Source organism: Emericellopsis atlantica, assembly GCF_019669845.1.
Source record: "Emericellopsis atlantica unplaced genomic scaffold F5Z01scaffold_20, whole genome shotgun sequence".
NCBI lineage: Eukaryota > Fungi > Ascomycota > Sordariomycetes > Hypocreales > Bionectriaceae > Emericellopsis > Emericellopsis atlantica.
In genome coordinates this window covers 156,637-170,184 of record NW_025764722.1, presented here as the reverse complement: position 1 = coordinate 170,184, position 13,548 = coordinate 156,637, and the positions used below count along the sequence as shown (strand labels likewise).

Sequence of the window (13,548 nt, the reverse complement as noted above, 5' to 3'; positions counted from 1 at the left end):
AGTACCGCAAGATCAATAAACGCTGTACCCTCCATACCACAGATAGCCTCCCGCTACCGCGAGACTGAGCACGGCCCAAGGCAGGTCGAGCTCAATGACAGACCACACCCAGATGCATCCCAATGGCGGTGCTTGCTTCATGACCGCCAGATAGCCAAACTCGTTGCTGATATGGATCAAGTAGCAGCCGGCCGCAACACTCGCTATGGTGAAAATGACTTGGCGGAGATGTTGCTGGTATCTCATGGGCAAGCCGGGCAGCAATCGCTCATTCGCCTGGTGTGGGTGAAGAGTGTAGAACAATAATAAGAACACTACGCGCTCAGCTCCTCAACAATACAATGCGTCATCCGCACAGTTGTGCTTACCGATCCATGCTCTGACTGTCCTCAAACTCACACTGCTCCACTCGACCTCGGTTCCATACTGATGCTGCACAAGCACGTCAAAGGTCAAGTGAAGCAGAGCCAGCGTCAAGGTCCACAGTAGCGTTTCCAACACCCTCTCTGCTTGCGGACTCAGCGTCTGACCGTCGATATCCTCGCCGCTCGCCCGCTTCTCCGCCTTGAGCGCACGTTCACGAGCCGTGGCTTGAGCAAAGAGATTCTTCTCCTGGGCAATGTCGAGCAGGGTTGGCCCCTTGGGACCAGAACGGTCCGGCTGAGAAAGAGGAACGTCTTTCGCCTTGGGCTCTTTCCGTTGACGCGCCATTTTGGTCTTGGACGACGCTGCCTCTGGAAAATTGGAAGAGTGAGTGGAAGTAAGAAGTTGTCGCGTTTCTGCGCGTCCAAAGGGAGGTTTTCGGCATGACGTCTCACGAGCCCCACATGCTGGACCCCTGAAATCCGAACAAGCTCCCCTCTCAGCTTGCAGCTTCGACCTCGAACTGCGTACTGCCACAGCTTCACTGCCTCGGATCTGACATTCCGCAGGTACATGGCGGCAATTGACTTGACATTGATTCGCTGCCGCTAATCCCAAAGATCCAATTGATCTAACGACTGTCCTGCCTGCCGACGGCCAAGATGAACACGCTCTACCTGGCCGCTCTGGCCCTCGTCCTCGTACCGACTCTATACATGTACACTGCGAACGCCATTCGATCTAGCTTTCCCACTATCCGCGGAAAGCGTATCTGCTTGCTCATTGCGCATCCCGACGATGAGGCCATGTTCTTTGCGCCCACGGTGCTAGCGCTCACCAGACCGGAGCTTGGGAACCACGTTAGGATACTTTGTCTGAGCACAGGTGAGAGCGACTAGATAATTTCGCTACGTATATACACTAACAGCTCAGGCGATGCGGATGGCCTAGGCGAAACGCGCAAGAGGGAGCTCGTCAAGAGTGGTCTGCTCCTGGGCCTTAAGGGCGAGGACGATGTCTATGTGGTGGATAACCCGTACGCGCTCGCATCCTCCCCAGTTAGATCTTTGCTAAGTGATATAGGACTGACTTCCCTGATTCGATGACGACGACCTGGGATGAAGCAAAGATCGTCGACCTTCTCAACACGGCCCTCGCGCCCGAAGCCAACGATCGCAATGTCGACAAACCGCCCCAGACAAACGCCGATGTACTCTTGACTTTTGACGGCCAAGGTGTCTCGTCGCATCCAAACCACATATCTCTATACCATGGCGCCCGAGCCTTTGTCGCAGGTCTCGTCAAAGGGCGACCTGGATGGAAGAGCCCCGTCGATCTATACACCCTCACATCCGTCAACATGGTACGAAAGTACAGTTCTATTTTGGACGTCTTCGCCACTATAACCATGCAGGCATTTCGGGGGATACGCGGCGGCAAGGAAAGGCCTGCTAGCCTAGTCTTCGCGAGCCAACTGTTCGGCAGCAAGGGCGCATGCTATGCTACAGGACGCAAAGCCATGACAGAAGCGCACGTCAGCCAGATGCGTTGGTTCCGACACGGGTGGATCAGTCTCAGTCGTTATATGGTTGTGAATGACCTGCGCCTCGACAACGACAAGGAGAGGTGAGGTAGGCTCTCAAGCGGAGAGGCAGCTGCAAATGGGCAGTCTGGAAACCGAACAGATATGTGGCACAAATCAACTACCACCTGGGTCCGTGTTCAAGGCCAAAGCAAGCGGACGAGTGTCGCTGATACCCAGCTCAACAGAGACGCACAGAAATCCGCGCCAAGATCTCGAGATGCAGCGGCTACCTTCGGGGGTCGCCGACTTGCAGGCAAGGAGGGACCCAAAAAAAAAAGTTTTCTCTTTTACAACTCTCGAGAACTCATGCAAACGACGTTTCATTTGAGAAGCGGTGCGCACGGGCATGAGGGGCGGCAATGGCGTTTGCTGGCTGGCTGGTCAAGGCGTGAGTCCTGTCGACCGCTTTTGGGTATCAATAAAGCCGGCGTCCCTGACAAACGACAGCTCGTCCCGCCATCCTCCACACTGATTGTCTTTGACTTGAATTTTCCCCTTCAACAGAGTCTCTTGAGATTCTTGTCTGACTCTCTTGCGCTGACAATGTTTGCTGGTGAAATTACCTTCATCAGGCCTCGCGCCGTCAAGAGCAAAAAGCTCCGAAGCACCACCGCCATAGAGCTTCAGCCCTGGCGTGAAATCGAGCGGACATCACAAGACAAGGCTTTACCAAAAGGCGACCGGTTTCATTCTGGTGCGAAGGGGGATGAAGTGTCAGTGTCGAGCACGCAGCTGCAATAGCCATGGCTTCCTTGGACAATTATGATCGGCCAGAGGCATCAGGGGCTCCAGTCTTCTCTCCCCTGAGCTTCATCCGACTTGGACACACTCCATCTGATACCTGAAAGAACGATGGAGACCACGTCTCCAATCTCTTGGCCCCGGGGAGGTTGAACACAGAGCAGGAGCCTCCCGCTCAAGGTTCAACCTTCCTGAAGACAATATCTCTGCCTGTTCTTGTAGGCCAATGGACTGCCGACACCAAAATAAATTCTCATCGTTCACGCAAACCCAAAGCGACACCAGGGATTAGCCTCACGCCAAAATCGAACGAAAACAATACAGGTTTTCCGTTTTCCCAAGGACTGGCCCCACGAGAAGATTGCCGTGGTCATCCCGCACAGGCCTCCCCCACGGGCAGACCGACAACAACACATATCCCCAGGGGTGTTCCAATGGAGTCTTTGCGGGGGTCACACTTGGGCGACCCCATTGTTATAGATGATGAGGAGCGCTCCCCTGATCAACTACGCACCAATCCGTCCATAAACGGCGTAGGCCCGCTGCCGCCGTTTCTAGTCCGCAGACGGGACCTCAACTTGCACCTAGAGCGGTTCGTGCCTCTATTTCGAATACCACAATGGAGAGACACAGGGCCCGACGGGTCACCAGCCGGACTTGGGGTTCCGACAGGTACTATCAATCTTGCCAGTCGTGGTCCCAACTACGCTGCTGAACACCATGAACGCCAATGCACGAAGTCTGCATCCGACCTATTCTCTCTAAGGCAGTCTGGGCACTACTCAAGGAACGCGCACATCCCTGACCAGGCTTCTACGCATGGTTCGAATTCGAACACCGGACCCGGTGGCTTTCCCAATGGTGTCCCTGCTGAAAATGACCGACATCGAGGCGACATTGAGAGGCATCCACACCGCGTCGCGCCGCCCATGCCTCAGGACATGTCAAAAGGACCCAGGATCTCGCCAGACGTCCCAGCTTCAGCAACCAACGACCAAGTCGAGAAGGAGGAAGACAACTGCGAGGAGTGTGCAGACACAAGCCAGCTCCCGCCGCGAGCAAAGGGTCGAGAGAGCACATTGTCCATCGATACCATCGACCTGGGACTTTTTGACGAGGCTCAGGCTGCTCCTACCGATAGAGACTCTACTAAAGCGCCGGAGCCCGGTCAAGGCGAGTGGGTCCAGAAGTATGAGGTTGACATGGACGCGCTCAAGGCGCACGACAAGGCGATTGCGATGAATCCACGGAACAAGTGCATCTGTTCGAAATGTGTACCCGAAGGCACGTGCTTTCGTGTCATTCTGCGCCATCAGCGGGTGTGTCGGCCGTGCTTGTTTGCATGTTACGGAGGCGACATGAGTATTAATACGGAAAAGGGGTTAAAGCAAGAACAATGACAGATAGTTGTGAGTGAACAGATCAGCGTACGGCCAAGCGACGAGCGGCGTGACATGGCGCTTCTTAATACAATAATTTCATGCTACACATGCCCAGAGAAGCCACGTAGGCAGGGTGCTCTTGCAATGGTCATAAGTTTGCGCTCGCCATGTATATACGTATATCTGGTATCATCAAAGTTCAAACCCCAACGCCAAGTAGTTTGCTTCCCAATGCATGGTCCTTCCTCCTCAGAAGTGCGTGCTCCTCTTCTTCTTGACCTTGTTCCTCTTGTCTTCCTCACTTGGCTTTCCAAAAAAGGTGCTCATGCTCGCCGCCCCTGGGCCAGAGTAGGGCGACGAGGTAGACAGGAAGTTGTTGAGCTTCTTCTTCGCAGCCGCGCTGACACCGCCGCCGTGAGCAGGTCCTCCGCTATATTGCGGCTGCTGTGTGGGTGAAGTTTCCTGCTGTGCAAAGCGAACATTGGCCCTGGGCGGATCCACGCTCCTCGGTCGTCGCTGAGGCTGTGCCGGCGCTGCTGGTCCTTGATTTGGGGTGTGCCAACCTGCCGCGCCGCCGCTCATCTGCGCGGCACCGCCCGGACGAGGTGGCAGCGTGGGCTGGGGCCCGTATTGCTTGAGCAGCTTCTCCGTCTCCTTGGCGACCTTGCGCTCCCGCTCCTCGTTTGCGCGCCTTCTACGTTCTGCCTCTTGACGCTCCTCGCGCTCGAGCATGCGTTTGATTTCTTCCTGCTCCTGCTGAACCCGCCTCTCTCGAGCATTCTGCTCCTCAATCATGGCTTGCCGACGACGTTTCTCGGCGTCAATCTCAAAGCGTGCCACGGCATCTGGGTCTTTCTCCGTCGATTGGTTCGCGGGGCGCGGCGGCTGCGGTGCGGGCTGCATGTTCCCAATGGCACCCGACATGGCCGCCCCTGAACCAGCAGCTCCGGACGTGGCCGCTGCCGGTCTACCGGTCGACGGCGCTGCCGTGCCCTTGGTCGTCGTTGGCGGCGGCGGAACGCCTGCGGTGTTGAATAAGTCCGGCTTCGGTGACAGATACAGCGCCCGGATCACCTCGGCACTCAGCAAGAGGGTGACTTCCAGCCCTTTTCGATCCTCCACGTCCACGCGTGCCATGTTCGGCTCGTATATCGAAACCGAGCCGCCGGATTTCCCTGCCTTGAACAAGGCAATGGTGATGTCCGGCTCTTTGCTCTTCTGACCCCCGACCGTCTTGCCTGACATGTAGCACGTCATGTCTCGGCTCATCCGACTGTCGCGCTTCCACCGAAAGTTCACCTTGGGTATCAGGTCGGAGATGGTCGTCTCCGGTCCATCCTGGTCGATTTGGCTCTTGGTCGGCTGCTTGAAGCTACGTTGCGGTACCTCAAACTCCCACGCATCCTTGCTCCAGCTGCCAGACTGGTATTTTATTTGGATGCTCTGGTCGGGGTTGTAGAGATCGATGGTGAACGAGTTGGGTATGAGCGGCGTGGCCACGGGGTTTCCTCCGTTTGCGCGGACTTCGGCGGCAGAGAGCGTGGGCTGCTGCCACTCTGGCTTGACGAGGACTTCAGCGTAGAGAACAGAGGCGTATTTCAGGTCAAAGAGGCCCAGCGCATATTGGTTCGGCGAGGTGGAGGGCGGCGGACGCTTAATCAAGTAGTCTGCCGAGGGCTCGGAGCCATTGTGTGTGAAGTAGAGGAGGCTGTTGAGCTGATTGTCAGAGGACTGCCGGAAGCGGTAGGTTGGGAGGTTCTCGTCGAGCATTGTGGCTACGATGCTTCGTTCCTCGGGGCTCTTTGTCGGAATCTAGCAATCGACAATTTTCTCAAACAGGGCGGAGGAGAGACCCAGAGTCCAAGCAGGACCCAGGAGGGGTCGGCGGATGATGTAGTTAGTAGTAGTATTTACCAAGGCAGCAAGCAGGATGGCAATTATCCGATATACGTCACATGCGCGCAGTCGCAGAGGCCAGGCGGCTGGGAGAGGCACAGGTATATAATCGCAGAAAATCTTGGACCGAACGTTGTAGCGAAAATGAGGGTGCGTTACATAAATATTCTGCGGAATCGTAGCTGACAGCTGAGCGGACGCCCTTGGTATTTGATCAACGTCTTCAAGTCAGCAAGGCCGCCTTGGCTTCTGTGGCTGAGGGTGCGCCTGTTCCCGCACCATGACGCGTGCCCCCGTCTGCGCCACAGCCGCCTGACAGAAATAGAACTGACAGCGGACGCGCTGATTGGCTTTCTCGCATCGTCCCCAGACTGTCAGTGTCAGCGGATAGGAAATGTCCGACGCACATGAGAAGCAGAGCTGCGTCTATGGACTTCTGAAGGAGCTACAAGTAGAGGCCATTCCAGAGATACAGGGTTGCCGATACGCACAGCTCAGACACGCAACTCCTCCATTGGAGGCTGCTTCGTACATCGATTCAGAGTCGAAATCTAACGCAAGCCAAGATAAAGCGTGATCCGCCTGCCCAAGAAGATAATTACGTACATGAAGAATGAAACGCCAGTTTCCCATGTCTGCTTTCGTAGATGCTCCCATCAGTGAGTGTCCCAACAAGATCTGATAACCACATGCTATAACGCTAAGGTATCCAAGATATACCATATGCCCAAACGCCTCTCGTGCGTGCCATTGGAGTCCCGGCAACGAAACGCTGGGCTCAGCTAGACACGATGCCAGGCTTCGGGACACAGAAGATCGCGAGGGCGACGACGGCGTGAATTGTTCTGCTCTGCCTTGCTCTCCTTTCCAGTGTGTGCGTGGATGCTTCAAATAATGCCACCTGGCGGATCGTAGCCCATGGCCCTGGTCCCGCTCCCTTCGCCCTCCCCGGCCGCGGCCTGGTTCGTTTTGCGCAGCATGAACATGGGCTTCTTGCCTTCCTTGTCCAATTGTTTGAACAAGATCAGGGGCTTTTCATCCATGCCCAAACATCGTTCCTGGTCACCGTACACAATGTACAGAGCATACTGATCCCACGGTGCGTTGATCTGATACTTCTTCAAAGCGGCTGGCAGGACTTTGTGACATGGATCATCCATGCTCACGCGGAACGAGCGGAAGATCTCGACGGAATTGTCCCGTGCGCTGCTGCTGTTGCTGCCACCTGGTGTGTCCGGCACGGTGGGCGTTTCGCGGCGTTGAGGCGGTACACGCACGGACCCGGGCCCCCGGGGGAAGCCTCCATGGTCGGCATCGCTTCGTGCCGTCAGCGGCGGCGCTTCACCTCGGTATGATCTTGAACCAAGAGTGTTCATGTGTGTTTGAGGTGACGTTGGTGAGGGCATGTTCGGTGACGGGTAAGCTGGTGAGGAGGCGGTTTGTCCAGAGCCATTCATGGTGTGTAGATGGGACGATGAGAGAACGGCGCGTTCGGCTGCGCCTGTCGGGTCAAGGGTCTGCTCGGCGATCGTTCGTTCGTGGGTGGCCTGCGTGGGTGAGGCATTCTTCGGCATCGCGCCGATGAGGATTTTGCGCTGCGAGTACTGGCGCTTCACGCCGCTGCCGCCCGGTGGTGGTGTCGGTACAGGCGGCGATAACGTCGATCCGTCGTAGCTGTACGTTGTGCTCGGGGTGCTTCCGCTCAGGTTGGGCAAAGGTGTCTGGGCGTCTTTGACGAGACGCAGCGCTGGGAGCATGTCTTCCCGCAGCCGCCTGCAGTCTTCGGACATGCGTCGCAGGTCTTGCTCCAGGAGGTTCATGCGCTCGTCTCGCAACCTGAGCTGTTCTACTAGCTGTCTGATATCCTTCAGGGTGGCCGTGGCATATTGTGCTTCGGCATCAGCGGCTAGGAGGTTAGCCAAGTCCGACGACGATATGCGCTGCCGCACAGCATGGGAGACTTACACAATGGCAAATAATGATCGCTCTCGCAGGGCACATCCTGCGCCTTCTTCACATCGTACACGCTCTTCAGAATCGTAAGTCGGTGACCGACACTAGCGATGCCCATGCTCTTCAAGTCATCGTGATGGAGTGCCACCAAGGCCTCGCCTACAATGTCGTTCTCCAGAAAGCGATCCGCATACTGCTGCAGGCCTATGCTGGAGATGAAGTCGGCGCACTCGTCCGCTGTCCACTCCGTGATAATCGTCTCGGGTAACCGGTCGGCACTGCTGCGCCCACCGTGGCCGTAGGTCGTGGGCGTATGTTCAGCCGAGGTGGTGTGGGCTGACGAGAGCTCTGAGTCGATGGGCGAGGCCTCAGAGTCACCGACGGGGGAGTGATCGCCGTGGTGACTGCGCTCGTACTCGTCGTCGGCATCCGACTCGGGGTAGGCGCCGTCAAAATTCATGTCCTGAGCGGCGTCTCCGATCGACTAGGGTCAAAGTCGGGCGTTGGCGTGGATTGGGGGGCTCGATGCGAGAAGGGGCTGCCCCCGTTGAATGAGAGGAGTCGGCAACAGGTCGTGCCCAGAGCGAGGCCAGACAGAGCAGGCTGGGGCGGGTCTGGGAGAAGGGCGGGAAGCGCACGGTAGGACCCTTACACCGCAAGTATCTCGTAGCTGGTGGCACGGGAGTTGAGGGCTGGATGTTGATCAGATCTTGCGACTGAAGTCTGATGGGTTGGCCACGCCAGCCTGATGGGCAGTTGAAGCGACAGAAGCCCTTCCCAGTTCCAACCAACCAACGGGCCCATTCCCCACCTGCACCCATCCGACCAACTTGGCGCGGTCAGGCACCACTAGCCGCTCCCGTCGTCCCTGACTCCACCACCGGCCGGTGAGCTCTGGTGAGTTGTGGCTGAGCGACCTGTGCGGTCCATGTCCTTCATGTCCACCTGCAGGCTGCAGAACGAACCACAAATTGACCTCGATGTCACAAACGACATGTCCAAGCGCCCATAATCAGCAAACGACTTCCTGTTCGTATGCGAACCTGTCCGCGGTACCTGCATGAACAGTAGACCATCACCGCACCGCAGCGTCCGCTCTTGACTCTTGAGCCCCCCCCCAAACAGCCCCTCACCAGGTTTCAGGTCCCCATCCTCGACTCACTCAAAGTGTCCTCGGCCTCCAACTGCTATTTCCTTTTTTAGGAATGTATTGCTACACCACCAAGGTCCCCAGCTGAGATGTTAGCGCCAGTAGCGTAGTATCACACGCATCAGACAGCCCGATAGAGAGTGGACTGGTGGGCTGGAGACGCCCATGCTACCCTGCAACCTGCTCTTCCTACCTCAGGTACTCCGATGGTGTCAAACGATGACCGGAATCCGAGAAGCTTCTGATGGTAGTTACTATTTTAGAGACTCGATGATGCTCTACTCTAGCTCCTGCTCATCAGTCAAAGGCCAAGCCATCGCGCTATTCCCGCACTACTCAGCTTCCCGACAGCATGTCTTACTGCTACTGCCTTGATTTCCGCAAGTTTTGCCTAGGGTGTACCAAGGAAACCAATACTATATCAAACAGAGATTCACGAATTTGTGTAGGGCTCTTCGTCCGAGCTAATACCTCAACCTGACCTTATAGATAGGAGTGGGTGCGGTGGGGTGGGCAAATCATACAGGTCTTAGCTAGGACGCGCGGTGCATCTGGACATAGTCTAAGTCAACGGTTGATCGAAGTTAGCGCTGGGTCGCTCGAAAGCAGTCGGAGCAGAAGGGTTCATGTTGACCGTCGTGAACGTGAAATTCCGGTTCAAGAGCTTCGCATGATAGTGCTCGTGTGGCTCAATCTACGGAGTTCACAGAGGCCGACGGATGCTTCAGTGCCGTAGCACGGTTCTGACAAACCAATGTGTCACGAGTGAAAATGCCTGTGCAATCTGTTCGACGACTTGCTCTCATTAGTCTATCTGTCCAGTATGGACTGAATACTCCGTCAGAGCTGCTATGTACATCATGAGTTCCAATAATACCCACACTGCTCGAACCCTGCCCTAAGTACAATGTATGGCGATTCTGGCGCGAACCAGTCGTCAAGCGATGGTGAAGAAGTATGAAAAGCGAAGAGGCCGGCCATGGCTGGCCATTGGCGTTGTGTAACGATGCAAAGGTAAGTCAAACGAAGGGGACGAAAAGTTCAGAGAAAACACCACCAGCGTCCTTTACAGACTCTCGGGTCTCATAAGCAAGTGTGCAGGTCCCAACGCCCGTCGTGTGTTCGCCTTGCAGAAGCAGTAAACCAAAATCCCGGACATTATTTCCACACTCCGACCATATGTCACACCCTGTATGCAAACTCCATAACAATGCTCTATCATACGTACGAGAGCCAACCACTTATCGAAGGGGAAGCTTGGCGTCCCGGGCACCCCTCTCGATGACATCCTCCACAGACCATCGGGGAGGATAGATCAGCTTCTTCGACCGGCGGAAGGCCAGTTCATCCTCGATAGGGCAGTCGTACTTGGGGTCGAGATCATCCAGTCCGCCGGCGATCCCTGAAGAGTACTTGATGTTCATCTCATCGGCGACCTCGTCGCAAGCTCGCAAGAGTCTGTCAAGATCCTCCTTGTTGTGAGCGGAAGAAACGCAGAAGCGAGCGCGAGAGGTGATCAACGGGGTGGCAGGATAGCCGACGACGACGACGGAGATTTGACGGTTGAGCATGTGATGAGAGAAGGCTGGGATCTTGGCAGGGTGATAGAGCATGACGGGAATAATGGGAGAATCATCATGGCCGTAGACAATGTATCCGAGACGCTTGAGACCAAGACGGAGGTATCGAGAATTGAAGGCGATGCGCTGCAAGCGCTCCTCACCCTGACCAGGGCAGAGCTCGCCGGTGATCATCTTCAATGAAGCCAGGATCTGCATGAGGACGCACGGTGAGGGAGTCTCACCAAGCTGTGTCGCCGAATTGGTGGCACGCAGCTTATCGACAATGTGCTTGTCCGCCGCGATGTAGCCTCCATTGGCACCGAAGGACTTGGTGAGGGTACCCATGAGGATGTCGACCTCGGCAGGGTCGACGCCAAAGTAGTCGCATACACCACGACCGCGGGGTCCAAGTGCACCAATGGAGTGCGCCTCATCAACGAAGAGGGCGAACTTGTACTTGCGCTTGAGAGCCAAGACGCCGGGTAGATCGCACATGGTTCCCTCCATCGAGTAGAGACCTTCGACAACGACTAGGATCTTCTTCCAAGGACGATGTGTGCGGGGTTGACCCTGAGAGATGGCTTCACGAAGGACCTTCTCCAACGACCGAACATCGTTGTGGGCGAAGGATCTGATCATGGCACCAGACATACGAGCACCGACGCGGATCGAGGCGTGGTTGAGCTCATCCGAGATGATCAAGCAGCCTTTGGAGACGAGGGCAGGGAAAGAGCTAGCGTTGGTCACGTAGCCCATGGAGAAGATCATGGCGGAGGGCTTGCCGACAAAGTTGGCCACCTCCCGCTCTACCTCGAGAGCAAGATCAGTCGTCCCAGCATCGCCTCGAGGACTGCAGGTGGTGATGCCATAGCGACGCACACACTCTTCCACAGCATCCGCACACGGACCTTCTGACTGGGCAAAACCAAGGTAGTTGTAGGAGCTCATGTTGAGCGTCTCCGTGGTGGTGCCAGTATAGCGATAGCTGTGGTTGAAATCGTCGGACTCGCGGTCCAGCAGCGTGATGTAACGTCCGGGAACACCTGTGGCAACGCGGGCGAAACAATCATTCAGACGGACCTTGAGCCGCCTAGTGTAGAAGTTGTCGAAATCGTCGTTGAGAGGGGCATAGCCATTTTGGGCCTTCAATGAGTTGTAGCGTTTCTTATCGCCAAAACGCTTGCCGAAGAAGTCACGGATGTGTCCGATCAGGATGAGAATGAGGTAGCTGATGTAGGTGGTGTACAGAGCACTCTGCGGCGGATCATCCTCAACGGGGGCAGCCAGTGGACGGCCGTGAGACTTGCTGGTCCAAAGGTGGCTCGGATGATTCAGGGGCCCGAATTGAGCATCTGCTCGCTTTTGGCGTTCAGCTTCTTCGGCAGTCTTTGGCTCGAACAGGGTCTTGGTCGCGGGAAGGTCAATCGTGTTGTTCTCTGCAATGGCTGTTGATAGGGAGATTGTAGGCAGGGATACTGTCGAGCTCGAGATACCCGAGGTAGGCGCGGAGGAATGCTGCTGTTGGAGGTGGTGCTGTTGCATAGCAAACAGGGCTTGTTGCGTGTTGTCGGCAGATTTGGGGCTCGAGGAGAAGAATTGAGTGAGGCGGTTGCCCTTGGAGCTGGAAGGGCGACGCTCGCGCAGCTTCTCGGAGCCAGGCATGGCGGTGGAGGAGTTCGAGAATGGGTTCGCCAGTCGACGTGGCATCTCTCCTGTTCTAATGAAAACAAACGGATGGCTTTTTCGTCGATTCGGTCCAAAGATGAGTCTCTATTAGGGCTGGTTTCAGGATGATTAGCGATGCATACTTAGGAGACGAAATGCAGTTCGGAAAGAAAGGTAGGTGGCTGCAGCAAGCTCGAGGCACTATTCAAGGATGAAAGTGAGAGGTTGAGTCAAGACAAGCCGGCCAAGGCATGTGTGCAAGTTGGTAGAGAGCGCGCTTGCCGTGGGACGACGGGATGCCATGTGGTAGCACCGCCTTCCCCGTGAGAGGCTGTACCCCAAAATGGGGGTGGCAGCGAATCCGATTCTCAAGGCGGATGGCAATTAGCATTGCATGCAAGCGTCTTGCCAGAAACCCAGCATAACACCGTACGCACAGCCATACCTAAGTCGGAAGGCGTCATAGAGCTCCCAATTGCACATCGTCCCAGCAATAACGTACCCTCGCCAGGGACTGTGCAGTCCTGTCATCATGACGGAAGCTGCCCTGGCAGTGGGCCAGGGCTAAGAGGAAAAGGGGTCGCATGTGGGATGCAGAGGTACCTACCAAAAGATGTTTGCTCGTGCCAGACTCAAGATGTCGGTGAATATGTCGACGACGCTGCGATTGTAATACCCTCGCGCTTAGGTATTAAAGTGGTGAGCGTGAGGCTCGATCGTCCTGTCGCTGTGCCGCGTGGGAAGTCTCGGATGGGTGGTTGAAGCCGCAACAGCCGCTGAAATTGCATAAAGGTTGGTGCCAAGCAGGTTACAAAGCAGTTGTGCAGAGTCAACAACCAGCCGCCGCTGAGGAAGTAACGACAACCAGGAGAACCACAAGGTGAGGTAGACCTTTGCGAAGTTTCTCTGGGTGAAGAAAACTTAAGGTCGCAAAAGGCTAAGGAAAAGGAGAGGCAGTAGAGGCTTCAGTCGGAACGAATGATGGAGACGATACGCGAAACTCCACTGGAGTCGGGGGAACTGACCACTGCAGCCAGAGGCAAATTACCTTGGGACTTGGGAGGAAAAGCAAAGCTGACGGACTGGACTGGACCCAGCCCGACGATACGTCACGATGATTGGCCACAAAGGGGTCGCTTTCAGGTACCCGAGGTGTCAGACAAGACTGGACTTTGTCCACTGCGTCAGCGTTTTCTGGCCCGCTGAATCCCACTTGGGCGTACATCGCGATGTCAATTGTAGCATTGCCCG

The 13,548-nt window shown here is 55.9% G+C and overlaps 7 protein-coding genes across 7 annotated transcripts; 3 read left to right on the top strand and 4 right to left on the bottom strand.

Moving 5' to 3' along the window:
- Positions 1–12: 12 nt before the first annotated feature.
- Positions 13–771, bottom strand: F5Z01DRAFT_738124 (uncharacterized protein; the record flags this gene model as incomplete). The annotated part of the gene is made up of 2 exons (XM_046266812.1): positions 400–771; positions 13–276 (listed from the first exon to the last, which is right to left on the bottom strand). The coding sequence occupies exons 1-2, from the start codon at positions 709–711 to the stop codon at positions 13–15; spliced, it is 576 nt and encodes a 191-aa protein (XP_046116548.1). The 5' UTR covers positions 712–771.
- A 40-nt stretch (positions 772–811) lies between these two features.
- On the top strand, positions 812–2,144 carry F5Z01DRAFT_220710 (N-acetylglucosaminyl-phosphatidylinositol de-N-acetylase). The gene is made up of 3 exons (XM_046258209.1): positions 812–1,248; positions 1,297–1,399; positions 1,447–2,144. Exons 1-3 carry the CDS (start codon positions 1,026–1,028, stop codon positions 1,991–1,993), a joined length of 873 nt encoding a protein of 290 aa, XP_046116547.1. The 5' UTR covers positions 812–1,025; the 3' UTR covers positions 1,994–2,144.
- F5Z01DRAFT_220507 (uncharacterized protein) lies at positions 1,912–2,906 on the top strand. The gene has a single exon (XM_046258207.1). It carries the CDS (start codon positions 2,051–2,053, stop codon positions 2,687–2,689), a length of 639 nt encoding a protein of 212 aa, XP_046116546.1. The 5' UTR covers positions 1,912–2,050; the 3' UTR covers positions 2,690–2,906.
- Positions 2,711–4,205, top strand: F5Z01DRAFT_220457 (uncharacterized protein). Its single transcript, XM_046258205.1, has one exon. The coding sequence runs from the start codon at positions 3,124–3,126 to the stop codon at positions 4,087–4,089; it is 966 nt and encodes a 321-aa protein (XP_046116545.1). The 5' UTR covers positions 2,711–3,123; the 3' UTR covers positions 4,090–4,205.
- F5Z01DRAFT_660113 (uncharacterized protein) lies at positions 4,172–6,134 on the bottom strand. The gene has a single exon (XM_046263806.1). It carries the CDS (start codon positions 5,839–5,841, stop codon positions 4,321–4,323), a length of 1,521 nt encoding a protein of 506 aa, XP_046116544.1. The 5' UTR covers positions 5,842–6,134; the 3' UTR covers positions 4,172–4,320.
- A 638-nt stretch (positions 6,135–6,772) lies between these two features.
- Positions 6,773–8,574, bottom strand: F5Z01DRAFT_220557 (uncharacterized protein). The gene is made up of 2 exons (XM_046258208.1): positions 7,933–8,574; positions 6,773–7,873 (listed from the first exon to the last, which is right to left on the bottom strand). Exons 1-2 carry the CDS (start codon positions 8,378–8,380, stop codon positions 6,855–6,857), a joined length of 1,467 nt encoding a protein of 488 aa, XP_046116543.1. The 5' UTR covers positions 8,381–8,574; the 3' UTR covers positions 6,773–6,854.
- A 1,737-nt stretch (positions 8,575–10,311) lies between these two features.
- Positions 10,312–12,294, bottom strand: F5Z01DRAFT_625186 (serine palmitoyltransferase; the record flags this gene model as incomplete). The annotated part of the gene is made up of 1 exon (XM_046261411.1): positions 10,312–12,294. One exon carries the CDS (start codon positions 12,292–12,294, stop codon positions 10,312–10,314), a length of 1,983 nt encoding a protein of 660 aa, XP_046116542.1.
- Positions 12,295–13,548: the final 1,254 nt, after the last annotated feature.

Excerpts from the sequence above, each read along its gene's own strand:
- F5Z01DRAFT_220507 (XM_046258207.1), top strand. The coding sequence starts at position 2,051 with ATGTGGCACAAATCAACTACCACCTGGGTCCGTGTTCAAGGCCAAAGC.
- F5Z01DRAFT_220710 (XM_046258209.1), top strand. The coding sequence starts at position 1,026 with ATGAACACGCTCTACCTGGCCGCTCTGGCCCTCGTCCTCGTACCGACT. Across the intron at positions 1,249-1,296 it reads GATACTTTGTCTGAGCACAG|GCGATGCGGATGGCCTAGGC; the intron begins GTGAGAGCGACT and ends CTAACAGCTCAG. Across the intron at positions 1,400-1,446 it reads GTCTATGTGGTGGATAACCC|GACTGACTTCCCTGATTCGA; the intron begins GTACGCGCTCGC and ends TAAGTGATATAG.
- F5Z01DRAFT_220557 (XM_046258208.1), bottom strand. The coding sequence starts at position 8,380 with ATGAATTTTGACGGCGCCTACCCCGAGTCGGATGCCGACGACGAGTAC. Across the intron at positions 7,874-7,932 it reads CGATCATTATTTGCCATTGT|CCGCTGATGCCGAAGCACAA; the intron begins GTAAGTCTCCCA and ends CTAACCTCCTAG.
- F5Z01DRAFT_220457 (XM_046258205.1), top strand. The coding sequence starts at position 3,124 with ATGGAGTCTTTGCGGGGGTCACACTTGGGCGACCCCATTGTTATAGAT.
- F5Z01DRAFT_660113 (XM_046263806.1), bottom strand. The coding sequence starts at position 5,841 with ATGCTCGACGAGAACCTCCCAACCTACCGCTTCCGGCAGTCCTCTGAC.